We start from the raw sequence: 15,035 nt of genomic DNA, 5'->3' as shown, positions 1-15,035 counted from the left end.
ATGATCGGCTCTACTTTTTGGAGCGGTATACCACTGGAAAACCAAAGGAGGTAGTGCGAAGCTGCTTTCAGATGGAACCAAGCCAAGGATATCAAAGGGCCAGGGAGCTTTTAAAGGAGCATTTTGGCAATGAATTTAGGATATCAGCAGCCTACATGGATAACGCCTCAAATTGGGCAAGCAATTAAGGCCGAAGATGGTGAATCGCTCCACTGGTTTGCTTTTCCTATCCAGCTGTGTAAACGCAATGGCAGATATGAAATGTATGAAGGAGCTGAATACCACAGGTAGTATGCAGGTGATTGTTTCCAAGCTTCCACATAAGTTGAGGGAGGAGTGGAGGAAGGTGGCTTATTTTATTTCTAAGAGACACAAGTGTAGGGCTATGTTTAAGGACCTAGCTGACTTTGTAAACACAAGTTCAATTCGTAATGCACCCTTTCTTTGGGGACGCAGCGAACAAACCTAAAGAAACACGTAAGGAGTCCTTCAGGTACCAAGTTAGGCAGGTAGGTGTTTATAAAAAGAGCTTTAGCACTACTGCAAAGCAAGTGACTACTCAAAGAGCCTGGCGTTAGTAAGGCAGGCCCTTCAAGTACCATCAAAACCTCACCTGAGTCTTGTCTTTTTTGGCATGAGGGGCATAATTTTGAGCACTGAAAACACTACAGAATTCTTCTTACAAGGATCAGATAGAGTTTCTCAGGAAGGAAGGCTTGTGCTTCAGATGTCTGAAACCAGGACATATAAGCAAGCGCTGTCAGGAGGAGGTAAACTGCCAGTTCTGCTCAGGGATGCACCCTACTCTGCTGCATGTGAAGATCAAGAAGGATTAGTCCGTGGATGGTGATGAACAAACAGTGATTAGCGGATTTGTGAACGGCAGATGTAAGCGTAACTTGGATGCCGAGTCTGGGAGCACCAAGGGCATTCTTGCAAAAAAGGGCACAAAGTAATTACTTCGTATGCATTCTTGAATACTGGCAGCACGGCTACGTTTTGCACAGATAAGCTTCTTGAAGAGCTCAATCAACATGAGAAAAAGGTTAGCCGCCTTCTTAGAACCATGGGGGAAAACAAAGTTGTGATCAGTAAGCTGGTGACAGACTTGGAGGTAGGCCACCTGGAATCAAATAACTTCATAGAGCTTAATGAGGTGACTTACAGAAGGGTATTCCAGTGAGCAATAGTTGCAACAGAACCAGGGATGAAATAACGCAAGTTGCGTCAAATTGTATATCTGTTGCCAAGCTGGAAGACCTGTGGAATAAAGAGCTTCAGTATGACTTTCCTAAGAGTGGTCAGGAGGAGAAGTATGAGATGTCTAAGGCAGATCGTTTGTTCATGAATAGTGTGTCACAATCTGCTAAATTGGTAGACAGACACTACTGCCTTAATCTCCCATTCAAGGATTTGGACATTAAAATGCCAAACAATCTGGCCGTAGCAGAACAACGTGCTACAACTCTGAAGAGGAAGTTTCTCAGGAATCCCTCATTCAGGGTAGATTATATTGCCTTCATGAATGATACGATCACCAAGAAACATGCAGTGAAGGTTCCAGATAAGGACCTTGGCCGCAGTGACGGAAAGGTTTGGTACATTCCTCATAATGGGGTGTACCATCCTAAAAAGCTTAAGCTTTGTGTGGTCTTTGACTGTGGCGCGTCTTATCAGGGAACCTCATTGAATGAGCAGCTCCTTCAAGGAACAAACCTTACTAGCAAAATAATTGGTGTTCTGACTAGGTTTAGTCAAGAGCCTGTGGCAATAGTGGCTGATTTGGAGGCTATGTAGAGGCTACAGATTCTTATGGTGGCAAGATGGTGACGTTACTCAGCCGATGGCAGAATACAGGATCGGGGTGCATCTGTTCAGAGCCACTTCATCGCCCAGTTGTGCTAGCTATGCACTCAGGCGATGCACAGAAGACAACACACATCTGTTCAATGCCTGCACAGTAAATACGGTGCTGTGAAACTGTAGTTTCACTTTGAAGACTGTATGTCAGATGGGAAATTTCAGTTCTGCTAAAAAAGGAACCAGTGAAACCGAGCTCCAACATACATAAACATAATCCACTGCTTCAGGATGGAATTCTTCTCATAGGGAGATGGCTCATTCAAGCTGCCATGCCGGAGGAATCCAAGCACCCTGCTATTCTGGCTAAAGATCAGCGAAGTCTAGTCCATCAGGTTCTTATTAAGACGAGGACCAACGAGTTCGATAGACCCATAACCAAGGTCTCTCTTCTCCAGGAATCAGAGTGAGACAGTGGTAAAGACTGATCTCCTACGGTGTGTTAAGTGCTGGTAACCTCTGGCACCAGAGGAAAGAAAAGAACACCATAGGAGAATAGTCATGATGTTTGTGGGTTATTGTATGATTTGTTCTGTGTTATGTGCAAAGTAATTTAATAATTGTTTCCAACATTAAGTTTGTGAATGTTTCCGATATTGGAGCACAATTAGGGTCCAGGTATGTATGAGCCAACCAAGTGTTTTCTCAGTTTTTTATTTTTGTAGCACTGTATTGTGTGTTGTGTTATGTTTATGTTTACTTATGATGTCATTAGTGACACCATATAGTTCTGATAGTTGCCTTTGTAGTTTACCTTTTAAAATATTTTATTTATATATATATATATATATATATATATATATATATATATATATATATATATATATATATATATATATATATATATATATATATATATATATATATATATATATATATATATATATATATATATATATATATATATATATATATATATATATATATATATATATATATAATGTTAAAATATTACACTACACCGTGGAAGGAGACCTGGAAAGGGTGTAAGTGCATGCTCTGCTGATGCCTGCTTGGTTACTGACCTATAGTCTTTGATGTGGTCATAGCTCCAAATGATATCAGCCTCCTCCTCTTCCTCAGTGAGCTGAAACCGCGGGTGTTTCAGGTTGTTTATTACTTGTGACATTACAGAGTAAACCCTGGAATCAAAGGCAAGGATAATGGAAAAATATGAACAAATTATTCATAAAGAGTTGTAGAAGGACAGAAGTACATAGCAATACTTATACATCTCATTTAGTGGTTACAAAAAAAAAAAAAAAAAAATGTGAAAACTGAAAAAACACTAAGAAAGCAGCCCTTTGACTGAATCAACTTGAGTTGCTCTTTGGTTCACACTTTATTAAATTACTTAACTACTGTCATCTGCTGTTTAAAGTGTTGAGGTTAAGGAGGCCAATCCATGTGTGAAAATGATAATGATCCTAGCATTGGAAATATGCCAGGATTGTTTTTTTCATGTAAGGAAAAAATCTACTGATGGAAAAATCCGGCCAAGGTGTAAAAGTGAGGTTATGGGAGCACAACACATCATTTGTATACATTGATAGATCATCTTGACCCCACTGGATTTGCTGTAGAAGACTTTAGACATTGTCTGACTCTCACATCATCATCATCACAAGATCATTGTGAAAAATGAATCAAACTGTGTGGTGGAATACATGACTCAATGAAACCTGATGGAATCAACCAAATAGAGCACAATCAATCATTAGTTAACAGCAATAACAGTGAGACTCTGCAACCATATGATACCAGGTCTCAGGCTGCCTTAAGCACATTAACCGACGTATTTATGCAGTCACAACATCTGGTAACCTAACGTAATATTTTTCTGGTTTGTAGTTAACTGCGGCAGGTGTTTGGAAACCAAAAAGTCCAATTAACAAAATGAAAATGCATGAGATGTTTATACCTGTCTTGACTTATAGAAACTCACACTGTGTAAATATGCCAATCACAAGCAGCATCAGCTGATGTAAGCTATGACTTGAAAAAAAGATTTCAGGAGACCCAATGTTGTAGCATGCCTGAAAATATCTCTGAATATATCTGATTCCTTGAAAAAGGCTTTTAAAGGGTTGTAGGAACCTGAGGACCATCCTCACTTTGTCAAAATGTCCTCTCTAAATAAATCGTAAACAGTCTCTACTCATTGTAAAAAAGGTATTAGTGAAACAAAACTACAAACTAAAGAAAATAAAAGATGAACCTAAAACTAAATCAATTTGATTTAGCTTTAGGTTACTTTTTTTTTTAATATATTTTGAGGCTTTATCCAGTGCTGCAGCAAGGAAGACGTCAGTGCAGCTTATGAAGAGAGAGGCATAAATGCAGAAGCAACTGGTCATATTGTAATGGTATTATTTAATACTAAAGAAACCTTAGGTACCCCAACCTCCTTTATCACCCTGTCACAGACACAAAGACTTTTTTCTGATTGAATTTTTTTCTCATTTAAAAATTGTGATGAAGGGCTGCAATGTTTTGTTTTTTTTAATAATAATGTTCCTGCTCAATAGTTTTTTATTAGACTATGTGCACAGCTTCGAAATTGTCATGGAAACAGGGATGTGGAATGTCCTAATGAAGAACAATGTCCAAAACATTGTATTTTTTTAATATGTCTACCTCTTTAGATCATTAATTATTAGCTGCTTACAGCACAGACTTACTTGAAGACTTTGTCCTTTGGCAAAGTGTAGGGTTGCATTTTTACAGGAAGCTGCTCCTTGTTCTCCCGTGCAATGGTCTGGTGAAATGGACACAGAGGACAGTGAAATAGTTAGCTTGAAGGCTGAGAGAACAGAGGACCTTTTATTATTCGCACGCGTGCACGATAATATGTACATATAAAGGTTATATATAGTTTCATCATGTGGTTAAATGATTTAAACTAAATATCCATAATTATCATTATTAGTAGCTAAACCTATAGAAATCAGCTAGAGAGTGTGTAATCATCTAAAAATAAGAACTGTTGCATTTACTTTAGCTTAGAATGACCCTTTTCCATCTACACAGAGAGTTAGTCCCCTTTTCACTGAGGCTGTAAAGTATGTATGTAATGCACAAACAAACATTTTTCAAAAACACAAGTTGCAGCCAAAACTTATGCGTCACCTCTGTTTATGGTGTATAGAGTTTCACAATTATCGTTCTCTTGGTGCTCCTTCATATTACAAGCGTTTAAAACAGTCATCACTCCATTGTCGTTTTGTTTTCTTTGAGCCATTACTGGAGAAGTTCTTTTATGTAAAACTTTTTTACATTTGTAAACTTTTGTACAAAAGGCAAACACAATGACATGACACCTGTGAATACAGTATAGTCTCTTCCATGCTTGGAAAGGCAGATGTGGGTGTAGAGATCATGTTGTTTGATACTTGAGGCAGCAAACAAGTTATTCATGTATTGTGGCTGCTATCGTTCTCTTTTCCAGATTAGAAAAACAGGTGTCTAAATATATTTCGGTGGCCTGCAAATTGTAAAAACCTGAAATGTTTTTCGTCTGGTTTGAAGGGTGAGCCTCGCTCCAAAACCTTGAGAAGCAAACATCTGTGCTCTGGTGCTGTTAGTCACGTTTCTTTGTCGAAATTGTTGATTTGCTATTTATAGTTCGTTAAGAATCCTTCTCATAATCCATGGTGCTCCATTTACTGTCTGGAGGCACAGACATGCACAGGTATGTGAGAATGTGCAGATTACCACCTTTCACCCCAAACATGAAGATAGCCAACACAAAAAGTGTTGCATAGTTAAGCTAGAAAGGGAGTGAGACATAACACTGATACATAGCTGAGTAACAGGTGGTTCGTGAGAGTAGTGCTAGTCGATTTCCTTTTTTTTTTTTTCCTCGTTATGCTTTTATAATAGAAACCGCTTAAAAGACTATATTGACTGAAACTCTGTTATTATACGACAACGGTGACAGAACACTAACCACCTCTCCATGTTAAGCTTTGAAGCATATTTACACAAATAAAATGTGGGAAAAAATTTTAATTGGACAAAAATGAAAAAAAGTACTTACTCATATTTTATCATTTTTCCACCTCAGAACTTTTGACCAAATGTTCGATAAACCAAATAGAAATAAAAGTTTGCTAGATTTCCATGGACGTGAATAAATGAAATCTTTCAATACACAAACTCTGTGTTCATTCTTTGCATATTAATTAATCATACACCAACAACCTACTATGTCCATGGCATTGCCTAAATGGTGTCTGGCTTACTTGTCATGTCAACCTCTTCCTGTTATTACCCCATTTTGTGTCACCTTCACTCCTCTGTATGCTGTGTTGCTATGCTGCTGCATCAACATGTGTAAAGAAAGCTGCCTCATAATGTCAAAGAGTGTGATTTGTAAAACAACAAAATAGACATTTGTCATTGTCAAACAAAATAAACTGGCATGATAAAGGTTTTAAACACATTAACACTTTTTTTTTTGTCCGGCTTAACATGTGAGTTCAGGGTTGCCACAGCGGATCATTTGTCCGCATGTTGATTTGGTACGATTGTTACACCGAATGGCCTTGCTGACGCAGGGATGGGCTGTTGGGGGTTAAGAGTCTTGTCCAGAGACACTTTGACATGTGGTCGGGAAGAGCAGGGAGGGAACCTCTAACACTATGGTTGGTAGGCAGCCATCTACCAACTGAGTTACTGCCATCCCCTTAAAACACATACACAAAAAATTTTTTGTATGTTTTATTTAATTAAATGGTTAATTTTAAGTGCAAGCAAACAAAATGTCCACATGAAATTTTACTGTGTTTTACTAAATTTTTAGGTGTTAAAAAATGTGTAGTAAACAATATGAGTTTATATTTGCCTCTTCCTGCATAGTTGGAGTGACCTGTCATTTTCAGTGTAAGTGAGAACTACTAGTGGCCGAACAAAAACAGCTTTCCCTAAAAAATGCCTCAGTGTCTACCTGTCATGAGAAAAGGAGGGTTATTCTCTATGCAATATAGCCAAGAAATTAAAAAGTTGTATACTATAGTCTGCAGAAATCCAACCTCAAGGGGGCACAAGCCAGTGTCTTCTTGTGCCATTCCCAAGTCTAAAACACATGCCAAATCAAACATGCGAATCGTGACAATTAGATGGAGGCACATGATTTGCTGTGGCGACCCCTGAAAGGGAACAGCCGAAAGGAAAAGACACTATAGTCTGCAGAGCCATGCTGCAAATGGATCTAATCATGACTAAAATAAATCGTTGACTGCATTGTTGACTAAAATAAAAGAGAAATTGGTTTGCACAGACACTGTGAGTAGGAGACATAGCTCAGCTGGCCTCATGGGTAGGGTTGCCAAGAAAAAACTACTAAGGTTAGCAAATCAGAAGAAAAGGGTGCAGTGGGTCAAGATGAATAAACTGTTCTAGTCATCTAAAGTCCACAAAGTGTCATGAAAAAGCTCATGAAAAGATGACAGATGCCTGCCTAACACCATCAGTGAAGCGTGGAGAAGGAATCGTGATGATTTTGGGATGCTTTGACAATGAAAGCTTGGGTGATGTGCATCGTGTGCACTCCATAATGAAGAGCCATCCCATTCTCTCTGGGCAACAACCGACTGAGGATAACGGTGACTCTAAGCATTCTCCCAAGCTGCGTAAGAATTATCTGGAGAAGAAAGTAGCTGCTTGATACTTTGGGTGATGACGCTGCTAGCTCAATCACCAGATCTCAACACATCTATCTGGTGTGGAAGAGTTCGGGAACACTAACCAACAAGCACACGAGAACTTTGGGAAGTGCTGCAGAAGGCCCTGAACATCTGGAAAAACTAAGCAGTTGAATGCCACAAATTTGTAAGGCAGTTATTGCTGCAAAGGGGCAGTTTTCTTTCATGCTCAAACATGCTTAAAGATGAACCCATCTCCAACTTCCCCAAAACAGTTGTTTGGCCAGTTCAGACTGGAATGATAGTCCTCACCTCGTAATACGAGTCCGGGGGCTCAGTGATGGCACTGCTAACCCCTTCTAGAGCAGCAGGTATCCATGGTAACAGGCGGCACTGCCTCAGCAGGGGGTCCATCTCTCCATACGTATAGTCACGTGTTACTTCATCTGTGGAAGGAAAAATTAATCTTGTAATTTTCCTGGAAAGGACTCTGTCTTATTTCCCTACTCTAGCTGTGACTTTCAGCCCCCAGATACTAGGTCCTCCTGAGGACAGAAGTCTATGAAAACCGCTCACAAATATAAACGTTAAAATAGCTTAATAATTTTCTAAAAACAGTCAGTTTTTATTAAATAATATTCTAACAGAAAGAGATGAGAATGAACAGAATGCTTTGGTTGGGGACTGTTTTCAGCAGTGGATTAATCATAAATTGGTCTCTAGTGGCACGAGGATTGTGTGTGAGAGACTGGGTCAAAATGCAGTACAGTGTTTGTTTGTACATAGTGATGAAGGAACATGTCACCCCCGTGCAACTGTGTGTCTCATTGATGTATTTTGCTCTGGTCTCACCTCCTTCCTGCAGGTCCTGCAGAGGCCAGAGTACAGTGTATGCTAGCTGACCCTGTATGTAGAAGAAGGGAGCCATGCTGCAGCTGGGCTGGTCAGAGTGCTGCACCTGGGAGCCAAACTCATCCATGATGTACCACACCGGGACCCTGTCCTCTGCTGACTGCACAAGAAAACACGACAGGAGGAAAGAGAGAGACAACTGACACTCTGTATCTACATATTTGATTGTGAATGACATTTAACCTTTTATGGGAACTATAAAGTCACTAGCATCACAGCTATGTTACAGTCCATGCTACTGAAATATATGTAATTTGTGTGATCTGACTTTGTTTAACCTACAGAATCGATGTGTTGTCAATAAGGCAAAGGGAAAGATAGAATTATATTTATAGATTTTTGGTTGTACAAAGTATTGACTCAGGGGCTGAACACAAATGCATGCCACACTTTTTAGATGTTTATTTGTAAACGGTTTTTTACCACATTTATGTTTGTGGTTGTAACATGAAAAAATGTAGAAAATTTTAATTCTTTTGCAAGGCACTGTAGGATTTTAGGGCCTGTAGATGACATTCCATTTCAAAGAAGTCAACAAGGGACTTGATTTGCCTCTATAGCATGCAGCAACTAGAGTCAACAACCAATGACGAAGGCTGTACATGCTTTAATCCAGACACTCCAATGAATAGCCTCTAAGCAGTAGAAGTATACTCATAGATTAAAATTATTGCATTAACTATAACAACTGTTACAATAAGAAGGAAGCTACCATTACCCAGTGTGACAGTATCAATAGTTTCAGGTGCTAAAGAAGAGGCAGAAGGGGAAACATCGGGATGAAGGTAGTGAACAACTAGATAAATTCTTCACCTCAACATAAACAGAAACCTGTTCTGTTTAAACTTGGCCAGACTAGTATAAACCACTTTAATGTAAGGGCTGACCTGGACTCTTGTGTGTTAATTTATGGCTGTTAATGTACACAAACATTTGACTATACCATGCTTATAAATCTTTTCACCCCACTTGGACAATTTCATCTTTTATTATTTTTTAAATAAGAGTCACAGTCACTTTAACATGGCTATTTTTACAAACCATTACTAAAAAAAGACAAAAAGCACTCAAAAGATCTCCAACAAATTAATCTAAACCAGTATAAAATAGAAAACTGTCCATAAGTTAATGTATAAAGATTTACCCCCTTTAGTAATTTATCCAAATCCTGACTGGAGCAGCCAGTTGGTTTCCAAAGTCAAATACTAGAGGTCAGCTGTGAATGTGTTTCAAGAATTGTAGTATAAATGGACCTAAATCTGGAAGATGATGTTACTTGTCAATCAGTATTTTAATCAAATTAAACACCATAAAGATGAAAAAAAACAAAAACAAAACTTAAATCTACTCTGTGAAAAGATTATTGAAAAGCAGCTATAAGGGAAAGGACACAAGGACATTTTCTAGTCATTAGAAATCTTATGAATGCACATGTGTATTTAACCACATGTGCATTCATCACAGAGCCACAGAGCAGGTCGTCCTCAAAAACATGCAAGGAGACACCAATGACTCCTCTGAAGGAGTTACAACCTTCAGCAGGAGTGAATAAACAAACACGAGACTGATGTTTGGTTCTTGTTCAGGGAAAAGGAACTTAGTCTATTGCAAGAAGGAGCCATATGAAATTATCTGTTCTTCTGTCAATCACCAATTTTCTTGTTCTTAGAATTTTTTCTTAGGTCTAAAAAAGTGGTCCTGACCTGTCGCACAAGTTATGTTACTGTAGGTCCTCTATACAAGGCCCAGTATGAACAACACAAAAGAGGGTCATATTCTCAAGCTTTGGATCCACTGCTGTGACCAACTTAATGCAGAAATACATCAGGATGTCTGGCTGAAGAAATGAGAAAACACCATGTCTGGTTACAATCATAATTTACTCATGAGCACATGACCCTGTGTGTATATGGTCTTCTAACATACCCCTTGAGAGAGCTGATAGGTTTGGTTGTACTTCCACATGCGCTCCATCACCAGCTCCACTGTGTCCGGGTCGGGGGCCTCGCCATGAAAGTCCACCCCCATGAGGGCAGCCATCCTGTGCAGCAGGCCCGGGATCTGCTCCAGCTGCTGACGGGCATGTTCCATGCGGTATGTCCAGGCATGGTCCACCAGGAAAATACTGCAGGGAGATGAAAACTCAGGTGAAACCTCAACCTTTACAGTGGCTGTACTGTTCGCCACAGAATACAAAGTAATTAGATTACTTACTGCTAACTCTTCATGTTCACAAAATCAGGATGGCACTGATAATATAGTAAATCAGGGAAGCCAATTTGTAACTTTTAGGTTAACAGGGGGTTAATTTGTTTATTTCGACAGTTAAGGAGTTAAATAGCTCCATGACACCCAATTATTTGACTCTGCTGCAGGTTTCAAGTGAAACACTTCCATTACTCCAAACCTGACCTCTTACTGAACCCCTCCATGTAGAGCTTAATCAGGATGTATGGCTGAAGAAATGAGAGTAAACCATGTCTGCTTACAATCATACAATTCACTCGTAATCACATTAGTTTGTCATTATGTAGAAAAAGAAAACACTATGGCATCTGGTGAATAAGAGGCTGCTGCATTGAACAGGGCCCAGACGCGCTCCGCATCCCAGTTGAGAATTTAGGATCTGAGTTCAATGTCCATCCATAATTACAAACAGGCACACAAAACAACACACAGAAGCAGCCAAGAAACCACTGGCTTGTCCACATTTATCAGGTCAAAAGAAATTGTGATCGAAGAGTTCCAGTAAGGTAGAGTAAATAAATTTAATGTTGTATACACACCCCTTTATAGTGGATATTAGTGGACAACAATGCATATTCATTAAAATTTTTAATAGAAATACAATTTGTTGGATTTCCAACTTTCACTTTCCCACAGAAAAACAAGCAACCGCCTCATTTCCGAGCATAATGAAGCGGTGGCTACAGGTTACACTGCACTTGTTTTGAGATAATATGGCCACAACATCCAAGTCTCACGCCTCAGTAAGTCATGGCCATTGGATGTTTTATTTCTGCCTTATGTGACCAGAGGGGCTCTACAAAGTGCAGACAAAAATAGTACATGACAGTAGTAACATAAAAGGCTGTTGTACCTAGGTCATCCCCTTGTTTTCCCCGCATTTTACAAAACTCAAAAGATATCTTTATCATTTGATACAAAATAATATTATTTATGGTTGTCAGCTTTACTGCTGATAACATTGCAAGTCATTTGAATCAAAAGTAAATACAACTATGACAAAATATTGTCTGGCATAGCTGGGTTGCTACATGAGGTGACAAAAAGAGAGACAGTGGACATGAAAGCATGAGTAGAGATAGTTTTCAGGTCAGCTGAGAATCTACATCCCACCGTGGTTCTGTGGGAAAAAAAAAAAATCACGGAAAACCGTCTTTTCCCATGATTATACAGCCAAATAAAGTTGTGCAACTCTGTCAAAGTGCAATATCTGAAAAAGGAGACCATTAAATTATGGTACCACTTTAAATATTACTCGTATTCTACTGAGCACATGCTCAAAAATGTACTTTAAGTACAAATGTACAAGTACATAAGTGATTTCTGTGGGCCTCAATCTGAGTTACTGATAACAGGTCCAGTCCACATTAGTTTCAAATCTGCCTCATAAATGAGGTCTCAGCAGAAACCACAAAATTTTAATGTAAAAGTGTTTAAAAGTCTGAATAATTTTCATTATTGGAAGAATTTAATCGGTGTGGGGAACGGGGAAGGTCTCACCCAGTGTTCTGTTCCTGCTTGTAACCTGGTCTTCATCAACTGAAACCAGGTAACTGACTCAAGAGAAAAATGTTTTTCTCCCATCTCCTTTGGATAAGAATAATGTTTGTTACTCTGACTTCGATGTTGCTGCTCCAGCTAACATTTGCAATGTTTCAACTGCAACAATTAACTAGAACAGGCAATTTCCAAGGAAATTACGTAGGAGAGCAGTTAAGTCACCCGGTAGAGGCCAACCGCTCAGAAGCTGCAGAGAGTGAAGGCGTTTGCACGTTTAAAGCCCAAACACTGAAGAGAGAGAAATACGAACAAAAGGAGAAAGAAAGAAGATGACAATAAAAAGGAAAAAACAAAAGTCCAGGAAAAGTTGAATTCAGAAAACAGTGACAATGGAGGAAGTAAATAAGTAAAAAGTTAATGTTTAAAGTGAAAAGAAACAAAGGAAGAAGCAAAGTAAAAAATGGCTATTAAAAGTCTAAAGAAAAAAGAAAGAAGTAAAAAAGTAACAAGTTGAAAGAACAAAAGCTAAAAGAAGTAGAGAGAAACAAAGGAAAAGGTAAATATTCAAAGTTACAAGAAACAAAGAAAGAAGCAAAGAAAAAAGTAAGAAGCAACTATTTAGACATGAAGGGAGCATTTTAATACTGAAAAAAAGTTGAAAAGAGCTATTATTTTGAAAGTGTGTGTTTCCTGTCTGTGTGGTTGTGTGTGTGTGTGTGTGACTCCACTGTGTATGTTGAGGGAGAAAAACTCAGGTAAAGTGTGTGGACACAGCTCTGAGGCTGATCACATGATCTGACGCAGCTGTGTCCGTTACCATGACAATGACTGCTGCCTGCTTGCTGAGTCATGAGCCAAATGCAAAGGCAGGCTGTGAACATGATGAGACTTTGCCTTGCAAAATGTTAAAAATATGAAAAAGTATTATTCCTATCGGAAAAATTCAAAGACTGTGAGCGGCAAAAGGCTTCAACGAACACTGATGTATTTTATTTGAAGATACTCCATTAAATGAAGCGTGGTGGCGATTTTAAAACAGCCCCCCGTTTGGGATTTGAAGAGAATTGCAGAACCTCTGTTATAATGGGCTCCAATGAGAGTTTCAGACGGCACTCTCTCTGCTTCTTAACACTTAGAGTAAGACCTGTCACATTTACTGAAAGAAGACAAAAATACCTACGTTTTGATGTATAGTTTGTTTATGTAAGACTAAAGTTGACTGAAGGAAAGAAGGAAAAGAAGGAAAAAAGTTGCTAAAAGTGGAAGCTGAAAAGTTAGAGTGCGTGTGATGTCACCCACTCTAGCTGCTCCAACATTCCGCAATTGAAACTAATGGAAAAAGTTGAAAAAGCTCCAAAAGGTGCCTAAAACTAAAACTGTGATTTTTCAAAAAGTATAAATAATACAAACAAGCTGATCAACAGAGAAAAAGTTGAAAGGGTCTAGACCCGTATAAAATTTAAATGAAGTTTCTACGCCAAAGTGTGACCATACAAGAAGCTCATCAATAGAGGCAGGTTGCAAGGAAGTTTTAAGTGCCTTCCATTCATTTTCTATGGGAAGACAAGTTGATAAAATGTGAAATATAATGAAAAGTATAAAAGTTATTAATAAAAAAAAGTAATAGCCCGCATGTTCTAAAAGAGACCTACGTTTAGGAAGTGAAACGAAGTTTCTGCCTTAAACCATCTAGGACTACATAGCGACCGAAAAAACGCCGAAATAAAAAGAAAAATAATACTAAAGATAAATCTAATACACAGCTCTTCACACTTTTTCATATAAATATTTTTATTAAAACTTTTTTCATTTTTTAAAAATATTTTTTTTCCGTTTGTTAATGTAAATATGATCATTTTATACTGCATTATAAAATGCATAGTAATTTATTTTATACCAAACACCTTGAGCTTCTATAAAATAGCACTGAAGGAGGGGTTTTCTAGACACCGTCCTCACCTGGTCGGGTCCGAGACCTGCAATCCACTGTCCCGGGTCACAACCACTTTACAGCGGATCTCACGTCCAGGATTGTCCCCCTTCTTCTCCTCATCACCCTCTTCTTGCTGGATCTGCATGATTCCGAAAACCTCCCCAGCATCATACATCTATGACGCATAAATGACAATGACATTTACACGTCCAAACTCCACTGAACAATTTGCGAATTTAACATTTACTTACCAATTATTCTTAACACATGCCATTAATAAAGCTGCGTTAAAAGGTTTAAAATAAATATACTTACACTCCTGACTTCGGCATACATCAAATGTCAAAACCAACATTTATTTTAATTACATTTCAAAAGTCACCTCACGTTTCCCACAGTTCGCTCGCCAATTGCGTGCCAATTACATGTCCTAACTCATCCGTAGCTTCACATAAAATCAGGGACAGAACAAAGTGGGTGTTGTTTCGAACTGTTATATTTCCTACAGCAGCTGAACGTGGTGACATTACAGAGTTGTTGGCTGCACGGCATAGAACAAACCTCGTTCGTGATTTTGTGGTACAGGTTCCTCCAGTAGATCTGGGGGACTCCTGAAGACTGCAGGGCCCCGGCGTGTACAGCCACGAAAGTTCTGAATTCCTCGTCATCTTTTTCATTCATAGTATTCTCTTCTGTTGACATTTCCTGAGCAAGTTCTATCACTCACGCGGAGCGAGCAAACCCGGAAGAGGAGCTGTGAAAGCCTGAGGCAGCAATGCATTCTGGGAGAGGTTTAAATGGCTCTTTTTGTGGCCCTGTGATAGACTGGCGACCTGTCGAGGGTGTACTCCGCCTTTCGCCAAATGACGAGATAGGATACGCTCCATGCCCCCCCCCCCAACGACGACTCTTATTGGATAAGCGATTAACAGATAATG

The 15,035-nt window shown here is 38.9% G+C and overlaps 1 protein-coding gene across 2 annotated transcripts in view; it reads right to left on the bottom strand.

The window, feature by feature from the left end:
- ttll12 (tubulin tyrosine ligase-like family, member 12) overlaps positions 1-14,891 on the bottom strand; it is a 31,996-nt gene extending 17,105 nt beyond the window's left edge. For both annotated transcript variants that reach the window (XR_010911963.1, XM_067489875.1), the window contains exons 1-7: positions 14,659-14,891; positions 14,124-14,272; positions 10,344-10,542; positions 8,358-8,517; positions 7,818-7,951; positions 4,542-4,618; positions 2,886-3,002 (exon numbers count right to left, since the gene is read on the bottom strand). Coding sequence is in view for 1 of the 2 variants with exons in the window: in XM_067489875.1 (XP_067345976.1) it covers positions 2,886-3,002; positions 4,542-4,618; positions 7,818-7,951; positions 8,358-8,517; positions 10,344-10,542; positions 14,124-14,272; positions 14,659-14,799 (977 nt within the window). In the remaining variant the exon portion in view is untranslated. The remainder of the gene's footprint in view (positions 1-2,885; positions 3,003-4,541; positions 4,619-7,817; positions 7,952-8,357; positions 8,518-10,343; positions 10,543-14,123; positions 14,273-14,658) is intronic.
- Between the last annotated feature and the right edge of the window lie 144 nt (positions 14,892-15,035).

Source organism: Channa argus, chromosome 21, assembly GCF_033026475.1.
Source record: "Channa argus isolate prfri chromosome 21, Channa argus male v1.0, whole genome shotgun sequence".
NCBI classification, from domain to species: domain Eukaryota; kingdom Metazoa; phylum Chordata; class Actinopteri; order Anabantiformes; family Channidae; genus Channa; species Channa argus.
Note: the sequence above shows the minus strand (reverse complement) of the source record. Positions and strands in the feature narration are given on the sequence as shown.